The sequence below is a fragment of the Cynocephalus volans genome, chromosome 7 (genome assembly GCF_027409185.1).
Source record: "Cynocephalus volans isolate mCynVol1 chromosome 7, mCynVol1.pri, whole genome shotgun sequence".
In the NCBI taxonomy this organism is placed as follows: domain Eukaryota; kingdom Metazoa; phylum Chordata; class Mammalia; order Dermoptera; family Cynocephalidae; genus Cynocephalus; species Cynocephalus volans.
Window position 1 is genome coordinate 146,307,753 of NC_084466.1, and position 12,746 is coordinate 146,320,498.

The 12,746-nt window shown below is 38.0% G+C and overlaps 1 protein-coding gene across 1 annotated transcript in view; it reads left to right on the plus strand.

Moving 5' to 3' along the window:
- Positions 1-2,939: 2,939 nt before the first annotated feature.
- Positions 2,940-12,746, plus strand: part of PNLIPRP3 (pancreatic lipase related protein 3) — a 30,560-nt gene continuing 20,753 nt past the window's right edge. Inside the window, exons 1-2 of the mRNA XM_063103257.1 lie at positions 2,940-2,988; positions 9,958-10,112. Of these exons, the coding sequence (XP_062959327.1) occupies positions 2,940-2,988; positions 9,958-10,112 (204 nt within the window). The remainder of the gene's footprint in view (positions 2,989-9,957; positions 10,113-12,746) is intronic.

The following is a 12,746-nucleotide window of genomic DNA, read 5'->3' on the forward strand; positions in this document are numbered from 1 at the left end:
ATTTTATCTCACAGGCAAAGGATCAGATCTGTGTTGTAGAAAAAAATCTGTACTAAACAAGTATCATAACAAGCATACAAATACATACTCTTGGCCTTAAAGCTTACAGTTAGGAATGGAAATGAAAAGATAAGTAATAAAAGGATTTTTAAGTTATAAAAGGGATTTAAAAATACAGAATGCAATGGGTATTCAGAAACTGGAGCAATCTTTTATGACTGAGGGGAATCAGCAGTAATATTCATGAAAGAGATCGTCACATTTGAACTGGGCCTTGAAGTAGGAGGATTCAGGTATATAGAGAAGGATGGGGAAGGACCGCCTAGGTAGAAGAAACAACGTGAGCAAAAAATTCGGAAGATGGACAGGAACAATGACTGTGAAGGGGCATGGACTTTAAGGCTCAGAAGGAAGACTGAGGAGAGGACAGGGAAGCCTTTGATCTAAGGTAAATAGCTTGAGCTTCACACAGTAGAGACGTTTGAGGAGAGTGTGATCAGAAATGTGATTCAAGATGGTTTATCTGTAAATAATGTCTAGAATGCATGATTGGGGAGACAGAAGCCTGGAATAGCAGCAATATTTCAGGCAGGAGATGAAGTTCTGAGTGGGGATTGTGACAGTGAGTCTGGCAGGAGGAAATGAATGAGGGAGACACCCTGTGGGAGAATCAACTGGGCCTGGCAGGACTCATGGAATGTAGGAGGCAGGGACTTTGAGAGTGTCAAAAATGATGTGGCTGTTTCCAGCTTGTGACTCAAAGAATAACAGAAACAGGAGCAGGGAAGACATGAGGAAGAGCTCTCTGGAGAGGAAAGAGTTTCTTAGGACTTGGATATGATGACTTTAAGATGCACATAAAACACCCAAAGTCCCAGCAAACAGTTGGCAATGCTGGGCTGGAAGCTTTGGAGAGAGAATGGATTTTGCAATGAACTTTTAAGAGTTATTGTTAATTCCTGTATGTGACATTTTTTCAGGCAGAACTGCCATGATTTCAGCAGGCATCTATGGATTCACCAGTATCTGATCCTCATTAAATACAATTGCTGAAGTGTAATGAGTGTTCATCTCTCAGTGATAATCCCTCTAGAGTAAGAATATACTCGCATGATGTGGGATCAATATAATATCATTCTACTTCTACTTTTTTTCTTTCAACAAATATTGATAAGTACCTGTTATGATAGACCTATTGCTAGGTGCTGGAGGCCCAGAGAAGAACAAAAACCAGTCCATGTCCCAGAACGGTTAGATCTAGGGGAGGAGACTAACAGGTAACTGACTAACAAGTCTATAATATGCTGAGTGCTACTGCAGATTCATTAAAAAGTGCTGTGAAAACACAGAAGATAGGGTGGTTTAAAAATTTTCTTATGTTATCATTGTAGATCTTGGTACTTTTTTATTTTTATTTAAAAATGTTTACTAAGTTCCAGACACTGTGCTTGTCACTTCGGATGCAGACAGGAATAAGATGCTGTTACTGATGAATGTATTATTCATGCTTATCCTACATGTATGGCTGAAAACATTGATTCTTGAAGTGTCACTTAGAAAAAAACCAGTTGTAACTGGTGAAGCTTTCAGAGTGTACTTTTTCCATGGCGTGGGCACTCGGTGTGCTGCTAAACAGTCAATTTCCCAGTCACTGCATGTCTGCATTCCAGTAGGGACTGTTGCTATGAGTGCCAGAAAGTGTTTCAACCAAACAAAGCACCCAGGACTTGGAACCACTCTTGTTCATAATCTCTTCTTTGTCTGATTCTTGCGTAATGTAATGAAGTTTGTATGAAAAACCTGAGTGCCTCATAAATCTTAAAATTTTAATGCTATGGTGGTAAGAAGAAAAAAATTAAGAAAAACCAAGAAGTATTTTCAACCATCTTCTATTAACATTTAAAAACTGAGAAATGGGGCTGGCCAGTTAGCTCAGTTGATTTGAGTGCGGTGTTGTTAACACCAAGGTCAGGAGTTTACCATACTGGCAATAAATAAATAAATAAAACAAAATAAAATAAAAACAGAAACTGACCAAGAATATCTATGGATTAAATTACTCATCACTTTAAGTTAATGTAGTAGCCAAAAAGGCAAGTTTGCATTACATCAAAATATGTCATGAAGAACTATATACAATCATGTAAGGTTGTATCTAGCTATATGTGAACATAAATTTGCCCATATAACAGTTAACATAGTTGAATAGTGACAGCAATAAAAATTAACATTTAATATAGTACTTACTCTGTACCAGGTACTACTCATTCAATAAATAATTCAATCACCTAAATGACACTATGAGTTAGAAACCACAATTATCCCCATTTTATAGGTGAGGAAAGGAGCAGTGAGACTTATTAAATTAAGATCACACTGCTAATAAGTGGCAGAGCCAGAATTTGGAACCAGGGATTGGGCTATAAAGTCAGTGACAATAACCATTATGTTATATTGCCACAAGGTTAAGAGAGTCAGATTAGCTGTGTTCATTATTGAAATCGGAATGTCTTTTAGCAGGGTCTGTTTATATTAAGTGGATGCTAACACTCAGAAATGTGCTAGGGAAAAAATACTGAAAGTGTGTAATTCTGGTTTGGAAAAATATTACCTTTTAAATAGTTATTGTCTAGTATCTTAAGGCCTTAAAATTACTTTCAAGAGTGAGTCATTTGTGTTTAACCAAAATATTACTAATAATGAAACAGCAAAACCTCGGAAGTTTTCATCACCAGTCAGGAGATGTAAGGCACACCCCGATAATTTTGTTTACTTTGCAGGGCATAAGAATTAAAGGTAGTATGAGCTCCACGTTCTTCTGAGTTCAAGTATTGAGTGGTGTCACTTTGAAGAAAACCACTTGGTATTTTATAGTGAGGTGACTTTGCAAATAAAGATCTTCACGAAGATTTTATGTGATTTTAAACAAATCAACTTAAATGCTTGGAATTTGGATTGCTGTACTTTTATTTTTTGGCACATCAAGAGGTAAGACTCATAATTTATAAATTCCTTAAAACTAATGAGTATTCATGTCCAGAATGTAATTGACATTGACTTTTGACTTTAGAAATTACCATTACTAACTTCATTCTCAAGAAGTATCCTATATTTATGAATATATTTGAAGTATTAGCTCTGCTTATATTTCTATTTACTTGTCATAAAAATCATCTAAGGAAAATGCATCATTTTCTTAATACTGAATAAATCTTATGAACATATGAGACACATCTATTTCCAATAATATAAAAGTTGCTGGACAGTATCGTATTGGGCTTCCAGCTGTGCCACTTACAAGTCTTATGGCCTTGGACATAACTTTTTTCCATTCAAGTCTCAATTTCTTCACTTCTAAGATGGTATATAGCAGTAAATGAGAAAATATTTACAGATTTCCCATTTCATTATTTGACTCTATTAGATGCTCAATGAATGCTTGAATGAATAAACGAATGAATGAATGATTAATGTTGATTGGAATGTCTAAGTTGTTTTTTCTTCCATTTGAGTCATGGTTTTGTGGAGAAATATTGGTCTGTGGACATTTCTTACACATTAACTGAATATTCATTGACATGTGTTCTTTATACTGTGGGCTCCTTATACATTGCTAACTATGAAGCAGATATTGGTTTTGCCTGCTTTTACCACCCAGGTTCAATATTGTACCTATAAGCACTAAAGTTAGTTAGTTGATTTAAGCAAAATAGAATCAAAGAATTTTAGTGTTGGAAGTAGTCATGTAGGCAGACCAACCCTTTCTTTTAAAGTACCGTGTAGTTGGTTGAGATAGTATAGTGGTAAGAAGACAGTCATCACATCTTACATTCAGTTCAACCACTGGTTTGAATCATGAATCTGCTTAAGTATGAATCCTGATTCAGCTATTTGGTAGCTTCTTAACTTTAAACAAGTACTTAACCTTCCTAAACCTTGGTTTCTTCATCTGTAAAACCAGGACAATAATGAAAATAACCTCATAGGTTTGTGCAAATTAAATAAGATAATTAACATAAACTACTAAGCATGGCTTCTGGAACATATTCACTGTGAGCAATCAATAAACATTAGCTGTTGTGTACACAGACGAAGAAACAAAGCACAGAAAGATTAATTGCGCAAAGTCATGGTGCTAGCTTGTGGCCGGGGCCAGTCTCCGACTTTTGGTTCAGTGTTTTTTAGTTCCTGACCTCCAGCTCTCCTCTCTGGGATGAAAAAAAAAATGAAAGAGACAGAACTATCATTAGTTTTCACATGTTCCAGGATCTGTGCTCTATTGTACATGATTTTTTTCCCCCAGGAGAATCCTGACTGAATGCTGAAAGCAGTCAGACTGGTGAGGGCAGAATTAAGAAATGGGCAAAGTCTGCTCTGATCTGCTTTAATATGGTGTTTAAAGCCATGAGTACAGATGAGATCACCAAGGGAGTGACTGCAGGTAGAGAAAAGGGAAGGTCCAAGGACTGAGCTCTAGGACACTCTCTCATTAAGAAACCAGAAAGATGAGGGTGAACTAGCAAGGATGACTGCAGAGAGGTACTCAGTGAAGCAAGAGGAAATCCCGGAGACTGAGGCATCCTGGAAGACCACCTAAGATGAGAGAGAGAATAGCATGCTTGTGTGCTGCTGGAAATGATCTATGAGAGAGGAGAAAAACTGGTGAAGCAGGGGAAATAGAAGGGAGTACTGCTGAGCATTATCCTTCAGTAGGGAGAGGAGATGGAGTCAAATACATAGGAGGAAGGGGTGGCTTTTGCCTGGAACAAAGACAGTTCATCTCTTGTGAACAGAGAGAAGGCGGAGCAGATAGGCAGGTACAGCAGTCCCCACTTATCTGCAAGGGATATGTTCATGACCCCCAGTAGATGCCTGAAAACTTGGGTAGTACTGAACCCTATATATGCTGTTTTTTGCATCTGATAACCGAGATGGCTACTATGTGACTAACGGGCGGTTAGTGTGTAGAGCGCGGATAGGCTGGACAAAGGGATGATTCACGTCCCAGACGGGATGGAGCAGGATGATGGAGAGTTCATCATGCTATTCAGAATAGCACACAATTTGAAACTTACAAATTGTTTATTTCTATAAGTTTCCATTTAGTATTTTTGGGCCACAGTTGTCCGTGGGTAGATGAAACTGCTAAAAGCAAAACCATGGATAAGAGGGGACTACTGTATATGCAGGTAGCTAGACAGATGTGGTGCTGGGAGCTTGTGGAAGGTCTCTTCTCTTTGTTTCTGTCTTCTTATTAAAATAGGAAATAAGGTCATCAACCAAGGGAGTTGGTGGACAAGGAAGTGTCAGAGGTTTGAGTAGAGGGGAGAAGAATGAAGTAGCCCAAGAGCCGAGGAAAACATGATGTGATGGTTGGACAATCAGCATGTATGTGATTTTCTCCAGGCACATTCAGCTGCACAGGTGCAGGTAGGAAATAGGTGAAGTGTTGGGTTTAACCCGAGTGGCAGTTAAGCTGCGTGAAGCAAGAGCAGCAGAGAAGTCCGAGGTATACACAAAGGAGTGATTATAATTGACAATGGGATTTGAACTGAGTAAGAAGGGAATGGAGGAGAGAGATGGTTGCCAAGTGCAATGTTTTTTCAACAAAATACTCAGTTATATGAAATTTAGATAATACATATATTTCTGCTACACACATACACCCATTACACAGCTGCCATAAATTAAACAATTGAGTCTACATCACATTTATATTACTATCTATATCGTATCTGTTAACTTTGTAGTGGAGGCCATTTCGATTCAGTCCTCTGCTATTGAACACTTATGCTAATGACAGCAAAATTCATCATCTCTAGCTGAACTTCTCCCTCGAATTCCAGTCTCATAAATGCAACTACCTTTGTGACATCTCCACTTCGGTATCTAATTCATATCAAATCTACATCTCCAAAACTGAATTCTCAATATCTACCCCAAATCTGTTCTTCCCCAACTTTTCCCCATTCCAATTAATGGCAACTCCAGTCTTCCAGGTGCTCCAGCCAAAAACCTCAGCATCATCCTTGACTTTCCTTCCTATCACACCTCGCTGCCAATTAGTCACCAAATCCTTTTGGATCCTCCTTCAAAATATATCCAGAACCTGACCACTTCTAACCACCTCTACTGCTGTCACTCGAGTCTTAGCCACCGTCATTCTTTAGTTTATTACAGTAGCCTCCTAGTGGCCTCTCTGCCTCTACTCTTGCCCTGCTTCAGTCTACACAGAAGTCAACCCAAGTCAGTCCAGGTTGCTTTTCTGCTCAGAGCCCTCCAAGGCTCCCCATCTCATTTCAGAGAAACACCCAAAGTCCTTCCAATGATCCACCAGGTGCTACATGCATTAGCCCTGTTACCTCTCTAACATCTTCCCCTGCTATTTGTCTATCATCCCTTATTCAATCTACTTAAGGCCAGATGCATTCCAAAATTGAGACTTTTTTGGATTTTAGAAAGGTACTATAGTAAATATACTGTATAATACATAACCCCCAGAAGAATCTGGGGTGGCATCCCATAAACAACCACATTAATATTGCTGAAGTAAAATGTATGATTATTCCTATTAAGGGGGATAAAGACTATAAATAACCTTAGGTCAGTTTTTGCTGCCAAATGAGTACAGCAAACTAAAAACAAATGAATGAAAAAAACCAAAACCAACTTTTTTCCAAAGAGATTTTTAGATTTTGAAATTGCAGAATAAGGTGTTGTGGAGCTGTCTCTTCCCCACCCCATCCCCACCCCATTCCCTGGGTCCCAGTCAGGGAAGCCTCCTTGTAAGTTCTTAATCCTTGCAGGCTCCCTACTTTCTTGCAGAGTCTTGTACTTTCTCTCACCTCTGCCTGGAACACTGTTCCCTAGAGATATACACATGGTTTTCTCCTCACCTTCTCAAGTTTTGATTCAAATGCTACCTTTTTAGTGAGGTCTCTCCTGGCCACCCTATTTGAATTGCAAACCCCTCTTCACCTAAACACACGCACACCTTCATTTCATCTATGCTTTCTGTTTCTCACAGCACCTATCACTATTTAACATAAAACACATTTCACTTGTTTATTTTTATTTATTTTCTGTCCCTACATCCCATACGAGACTATACACTCCATGAGGGCTAGGATTATTTTTTACACTGCTGAATCCCAGTGCTAACAGTACCAGACAACTAATAGGCACTCAAATAAATATTTCTTCAATACATTATTTAATTTATTTTTCCAGTTTTCGTATGTCATGGGAAAAGGTTGGTCACAGTTCGATAGAGAAATAAATCATCTAGAAAGTGGAAATTAGGAAAATATGAATATGCCAATTTACATGATTTTTAATCAATTAAAACTAGCTTCATGTAATGTGCTATATTTCAAATGTTCCTTCAAAGAAGGTTTAGGCCAAAGAGGAAATAAAACATTTCAATTATAGAATATATTAAAATATGACTTAAAAACTCAAGAAACTAGAAAAAGAACGAGTAAAGTTGAAGGAAGAGTTTAATTAACAAAAACAAAAGTAAGAATAAAAGTTAATGCATTAGAAAAACAGAAAAAACAATAGAATTGATAAATCTATGTGGCAGTTGCATCATAAAACTAATAAAATAGAAAACTATGTTGGCAAATTTAAATAAACAAAGGGAAATAACCTCAGAAGTGGAGGAAATTAAAATGACTATACTTTGTATAAATTCATGCTAAGAGAATTGAAATTCTAAATGAAAATGTTATATCTTATACCAAAATAAATCCCAGATGGGTGAACATGATATTCTTCAGTACCGTAATTTAAAAGCTGTATCCTTTATTATTGACGACTTAAGTTATTGGCCCAATTTCATTCATTAATTTTATAGCAGCCATTTACTTTTGGAGAACTGTTAATCTTTCAATTTCTCCTAAGTCACCTTAATACCCTATAATGTTGCTCAGTCTGTTCATTTAGGTTCCTCTTAGTGTTATGTTCTTTCTATGAGTATATCCTTATGGGAAAAAGTGCAGTGGCAAACAACCGTGGTAATTTATAAACATAGAAAACAAGGATATTTATAAAAATTTATTTAAAAATCCAAACTCTCTTCCATAGATTGAATAATATAGTTTAGAACTTGCAGGGAAAAAAACCCACAGAATGCAAAAAATAAAGGCAGCTGAACATTCTAGGAAGAACAGAAGATTGTATTAGAAAGCCAAGACCCAAATATGAAATCCCTGTTCCAAATTACAGCTGGATAGATGTGTACTTCAGGAGAAAAAACAGAATGGATTTCAGGCAGGAGAAATATTAAGAAGCCACGATATCCTGGAATATAGTGAAGAAGGCACATGTTCATACTTCCAACAAGAGGGGGGAAAAAGCAACCAGAAAAACTAGAAAACAAGATGGCACAGGAAAGGCATGACCCAAATATGGAGCAAACTAAAATGATACACTGATGTTAAGCAATTCTTCAAGTATTAGAAAAGAGAATTTATTTGAATATTCTCCTTTGAAGAGAATGGTTGTCGGAACAATGGAAGTGCAGGGAAAGAAATGGGATTACAGCATGCAAGTTGGCTCTGAAGGCAAAAATATTTATCTAGTCATAATGATATAAATTCTGTTTATTGATTTCCAACTTTTTGGAGTCAGACAAAAAACATGGAAGATTTAATTATAATCATACAAGAAAGTCTGAATATTATCAATCTTGACAGAATGAATGTGAAAGTGCAGCTGACAGACCTTGGAAGGTGGAAGGGAGGAAGAGATGGAGAGGCAGTGTCACTAAAACCTGCCTCTTGCAAAAGTGGGAGTCAAGTTATGAGGAATATGAGGTATGGCTCAAAAATAGATTACTATTTAAATTTATGACACAAGCCAATAAATGTGTTAGAAACAGTGTTATTGACTATATTGGAGGAAGAGGTGAGACTTAGTGGAGAGCAGGATGTGCTGAGTTACTGAGCTGTTGTCATGCAGCTTCAAGTCTGCCCTTCTCAGCTGAGCTTGGCTGGGGCTGGGATGCTGCCAACTCCATTCTAACAAGTGAGAGGTGATATCTCATTGTGGTTTTGATTTGCATCTCCACGATGATTAGTGATGTTGAACACCTTTTCATATACCTGTTGGACATCCGTATGTCTTCTTTGGAAATATGTCTATTCAGGTTCTTTGCCTATTTTGATTGGCTATTTGCTTTTTTGCTATTGAGTTGGATGAATTTCTTATGTATTTTTTCACTGAAATTGAGAAAAGAATCCCAAAACTGTGTGGAACCACTAAAAGCCCCGAATAGCCAAAGCAATCTTGAGAAAGAATAGTGAAGCCAGAGGCAGCATACTTCCTGAGTTAAGACTATATTATGAAGCTATAGTGATTAAAAGCAGTATGGTACTGGCATAAAAACAGGCACATAGACCAGTAGAACAGAAGAGAGAGCCCAGGAGTAGATCCATGCATATATAGTTAACTAATCCTTGTCAAGGGCACCAAGAATACACAATAGGGAAAGGATGGTCTCTTCAATAAACGGTACTGGGAAAACTGGATATCCACATGCAAAAGAATGAAATTAGACCTTTATCTTACACCGTACACAAAACCTAACTCAAAATGTGTTAGATTTAAACCATAAAAGACCTGAAACCATAAAATTCCTAGAAGAAAACATAGGATAAAAGACCCTTCACATTGGTCTTGTCAATGACATTTTTGGATATGATACCAAAAGCACAGGCAACAAAAGTAAAATAAACAAGTGAGACTGCATTAAACTAAAAAGCTTCTGTACGGCAGAGGAAATAACCAAAATGAAAAGGTAATGTACAGAATGGGAGAAAATATTTGCAAGCCACACATAAGATAAAGGGTTAATATTCAAAATTAAAGACTACTTTGGCTCTCATAGTGAGAAACACAGCCTCTCTCTAGGCCTGCATCCTATATTACTGACACCTCATCTTTTTGCTGCAGGAAAAGAAATTTGCTATGACAGGGTAGGATGCTTTAAAGATGGCTTACCATGGACAGGGACTTTTTCAAGAGAGTTGGTGGGTTTACCCTGGTCTCCAGAGAAGATAAACACTCGCTTTCTGCTCTACACTATACATAATCCCAAAGCCTATCAGGTAAGCTAATTTTCTGTCTTCACACAGAGATTATTTTAAAATAGAATATGTAGCTGTAGATACAGAAAACATAGATACGGTAAATTATTCTGGCATAAGCCATTGATTTAAAGGCAAATATATCTTTTTTAGTAATGTGAGCCAGATTTTTTTGCATATTATTTGTCCTAGTATTTAAATATGAAGATTGCTCTGAATATGTTGTTTCATGAGGGTAAATTTGATATTATGTTCAATTGATATACTAACTGAGAGCCTTCTATGTGTAAGACTGTAAATAAGCAATGGTGTCTATTATGTATTGAATTGAACAAGCAAGACAGTGTCTTAAATTTCTTACATTGGGGAAATGGGAAATGTAAACAAATGCCTTTATTGCAACACATAAAATGATCTGTGATGTAAGATGCAAATATAATACTCTGGGAACAATGTGAGGAAGAGCTTACCTTCACCTTGGGGCTGGGGATGGAACCAGGAAAAGCTTTGAAAAAGACACATAATTGTGGTTTATCCTTAAGGGTGGGCAGGACTCTCACAGGCAGAGAGATAAACAGGAAAATGGCAAAGGAAGCAGCATGAACGTACAGGAGAGAAACTGCAGGGTGTGTCTGATGAATGACATCATGTTGGGTTAGGCAGGGGTCAGGAAGGGAGCCCTCAAAAGTAAAGTTAGTTAGAAAAGTAGTTTAGGAACAAATTGTGTAATTCATTCCTGTTGAGTGTGTACTTCATCCTGTGCGCTAGGAGGTCCCATTGAGAGCTTTCAAGAGATGCTTGAGGGCATTTACTCTGGTTACAATTGACTCTCTTGCTCTGACCAGGGAGAGATTAGAGGTGACCGCAGGACGGTTTAGAACTGTGCTGTCCAATGCAGTAACCACTCGCTGTGTGTGAGGTAGTAGAATAACAACTAAACAAAATCAAAAATTTAGTTTGTCAGCCACATTAACCACATTTTAAGTGCTCAATAGCCACATGGGACCAGTGGCTACCATATTGGACAGTGCCAATATAGAATATTTCCATCATCACAAAAAGTTCTATTTGACTGTGTTAAATAGAAAGCTGTAGTGCAGTTTGGATCAAACATGGGAAACCAGCCTGAACTAGAATAATGAAAGTGAGTATGATAACAGAAAATTGGCACGATAAACACTGAAACTGTCCTGAGATTTCACACATGAATGATGGAAAAATGATGACCCTCTTATTAGAAAAATTTGGAGTGAAGAAAAATGAGTTAAATTTTGAACAGGTGAGATTTGGGCACCTATTGGAAATTTTAGTTTTACAGCTTAGCAGGCAGTCCAGAGCTGGAGAAAGAAATTCAAAAGTCTTCTACCTAGAACTATGTCAGGTTTGGCTAATGTTGGAATCCTGTCGACACAGCCAATTGCAGGGCTAATGTCAGAATCCTGCTTGACATCGCCAATTGTCAGGCTCTTAATCCTGTTCGTGATGCCAATTTTAATGCTACTCGACCATGCCAGTTGTACAGCTACTTTTACCTGCTGGTAATCCTGCATTGGCTGAGCCGATTGGATAGCTAGGGCTGGGTCTGGAGCTCACAGACCCCTCAAGCCCATTCACAGACTGGGTCACGAACCGTTCACATGCTGGGCTAGGTCACCAGACCCCACACACGCCAGGCTGGGTCACCAGACCCCTTACATGCTGCTCTATGAGCAAAGTAACCGGCAAACAGGTCCTTGGAAGCTGTAGGTTGGAAAGCATGGCTGTGTGGAGCAGACGCCCAAGGCAGATGCCCACCCACCTGCTTCACCAAAACTACTCTCTAGAACACAAGAATAGCAACAAAATTAAAAAGATACATTGGCACCCGTGCACACTAACTCCACCCACCCACACACACAAGTTGTTTACTGAACCACCCCCAACCAGGCCCGAGGTGAGAGGGCCTGATTAAATTGTTCTATTTACCCAACAAACTGAAAATTGAAACCCAAGAGTACATGAGATCTCAGAAACAGAGAAACAAGGATGAGACTAGGTCCAGGTGGAGTATTTATATTTAGGGAGCAGGATAGAAAGAAGGCCAGAGAAAATCACTGACAATCTGTACCTGCATCTGTAACCTTGGGCTTGCTTTTCTTCAGACCCATCACATGCCAGCAGGCCTCACCAGACAACCTTCTGTTCTCCTACACAACATACAGCTGATTTGCAACTGTCTACTCACCAAACACACACATACACATGCATACGAACACACAACTCTTTACTGAAATCTGCCATCTGTTCTGTAGATAACAGCTCTGTCTAGGACAAAGAGGAAAGTCCTTAGGTGGATATAAAGAAATTTTAAAAGAAACTGTCATCAAAAGTTTGAGTTTTATACATATCAAAAAGTAAAGAGAGGAATATTACTTAGCTTTAAAAAGAAGTGAAACTTTGATACATGATACAACATGGATGAACCTTGAAAACATTTTGCTAATAAGCCAGACACAAAAGGACAAATAACATATGATTCCACTTACATGACACACCTAGAATAGGTAATGGGAATTATTGTTTAATGGGTACAGAATTTCAGTTTGGGATGATGAAAAAGTTCTGGGGAAGGATGGTGGTGATGATTGCACAACAATGTGAATGACTTAATGCCAC